The sequence below is a fragment of the Orycteropus afer genome, unplaced genomic scaffold (assembly GCF_000298275.1).
Source record: "Orycteropus afer afer isolate SDZICR_OR568_19922 unplaced genomic scaffold, OryAfe1.0 scaffold00766, whole genome shotgun sequence".
In the NCBI taxonomy this organism is placed as follows: Eukaryota; Metazoa; Chordata; class Mammalia; order Tubulidentata; family Orycteropodidae; genus Orycteropus; species Orycteropus afer.
In genome coordinates this window covers 383624-385904 of record NW_006922353.1, presented here as the reverse complement: position 1 = coordinate 385904, position 2281 = coordinate 383624, and the positions used below count along the sequence as shown (strand labels likewise).

Sequence of the window (2281 nt, the reverse complement as noted above, 5' to 3'; positions counted from 1 at the left end):
GTGCTTGGGAGCCCAGAAGAGGGTAGCAATGGGGAATGGGAGAGGGGCGAGGGGATGGGGGGTGCAGAGATAAGGGGTGGGAAGAGAGAGGTAGAGGAAGGACAGGCAAGGGGACAGAGTTTAGGGATGCATGAAGATGACAGAGGTCAGAGGAAGAGGGATAACAGAAATTAGGGACAGATGGATAGGAGTCATGGGGGGTTGAATAAACAAGGACTAGAGATTGACATGCGGAAGGCAGGTTGGGCAATCTACTTCCGTAGTGATGCTGCCTCGGAAACCCAAGGAGGGGTCGCTATGAGTCAGGTCCAACTCGACGGTACATAACAACAACAACAGGGACTGACATGAGTGGATAGGGGGGAAGAGACTGGGACGTCCATTCAAGGGGCAGAGATCAAAGAGCACAAAGGTAGGCATGGGTAGACAAGGAGATCAAGGCACAGACAAGGGCACAGAATTTAGGACGGACAGACAGTTGACAACCATCATTCATTCGTTCAGCAAATACCAACATTCAGAGCCAACCACATGCCAGGGATCCTGCTGGCTGCTGCGGATACAGCAGGGAAAGAAGCACACACGTTCTCTGACATCCTGGTGTCACGATCCAATGAGAGGTGACAAACAGTAAACAAAGAAACAGGCAACATAAACAAACAAAATACTCTCAAACAGTGAAAAGTGCTCTGAAATGTGTGCTGGGCAGGAGGCTGTCAGGCAGGGCTCACTTGAGGCCTGAAAGGAAGAGATGGAGACAGCTCTGGGCCATGGGGGTGGGGTAGGGAAAAGCATTGCAGGAAGCAGGAACAGCATGAGCAGGGATTTAGGATAGGAAGGGGCTTGGAGTATCTGGGGAGTGGGAGGAGGCCAGATTGGTGCAGGCAGAGAGAGGAACAGGAAAGGGCCGGAGACGAGAGAGATGGACGGTCTATTCCATCCTGGGGGCTGGAAGGAGGTTCAGGGTAGAGACAGGGACCCAGTTGAGGTAAGGAGAGAGGAGGGGCAGAGATGGTAGGAAGGACAAGCTGGGACTCAGGAGAGAGGAACAGATGAACAGACAGATGGAAGGGCCAGGATGGAGACTTGGGATGGACTGTGATCAAGAATCGTCTGGTGTGTTATTCATGGGGATGAAAGGCGTGGATGGAGAGAGGGGCAGTGAGGAGGGGCGTGGACAGAGGTATCTTTGTGACAGGAACAGTGGAGGGGGATGAGTGCGATGCCGAAATAAAGGACAGACAGATAATAGCCAGAGACCACAGACGGACAAAAGGCTGGAGCGAGGAGAGCTGGACAGGCAGGCAGACAGGCTCCAGGAAGGACGGAGAGACGGGGCATACCTGAGAGACGGCCGGGAGAGAGGGGTGGGGAGGAGGAATGAGGGGCACATGGTTTGGGGGCAGACATCAGAGATAGGTTGGAAGGGGGGGTGTGCAGGGGAAATTAGGAACCAGCGAATCAGAGCTCGCGAGTGGACAGGTGTTGTTGCAGAACGCCAGGACTCCGGCACGGACAGGGTCAGACTCACCTGCGCTTATCCCTGCCTCGTCCTGGGTGGCAGCGGACGCGGCGGCGGGCGGCAGCCCATGGGGGTTGCAGGGCAGGCAAGGGGCTTGAGGACCCGTCCCCACACGCCGGGCAGTGAGAGGGGCTGTCGGATCTGAGGGCCGTGGCCAGGAGAAAAAGCTCAGTTTGAGCCTCACAGCTTGCCCTACCCAGGCCAAATGTCCGACCCCCGGCGACCCTGGGGGTGTCCAGCCACCCCCTCCCACCTCCGGGGCCCCAGCTCCCGTGGAGCGCTTAGAGACTACAACTCCCGGCAGCGTTCGCGCTCGCGCTGCTTTGGCTTCATAGACCCGGCGCTGCAAGGCCTCCTGGGACTTGAAGTCCTTCATGCCTCTCCGGGCTGCAGAGACGATGGGCATTTTTTTGGAGGGGGGGGGGTTAAGATGCCGGGGTCCCAAGGTAATGCTGGGGAAGGGTCGATGTCTGGGACCTCGAGAGTTCGCAGAGTCTCCCGAGTCCATGGAGGCAATGAAGGGGGTAAACGGACCCCACGCCGGGGTTTGGGTGGGCGAGGGATGGGGTACACCCAGGTGTTTGGGGATCCCCCCCCTTTCAGGGCCACGTGCCCCTCCCCCGGGGCAGCCCGCGAGCGCTGCAGCGCTCCCACTCCCCAGGCCGGGATCCGCGCGCCTCTGCACCTCCCCGCGCCCCCACGCTCCGGGGCCGCCCCCCGGGACGGGACTGGGGCGGGGGCTGCAGCAGGGGGAGGGGG

At 59.2% G+C, this 2281-nt stretch overlaps 1 protein-coding gene across 1 annotated transcript in view; it reads right to left on the bottom strand.

Moving 5' to 3' along the window:
- Nucleotides 1-2030, bottom strand: part of SYT3 (synaptotagmin 3) — a 25194-nt gene extending 23164 nt beyond the window's left edge. Inside the window, exon 1 of the mRNA XM_007957639.1 lies at nucleotides 1532-2030. Within this exon, the coding sequence (XP_007955830.1) occupies nucleotides 1532-2030 (499 nt within the window). The remainder of the gene's footprint in view (nucleotides 1-1531) is intronic.
- Nucleotides 2031-2281: the final 251 nt, after the last annotated feature.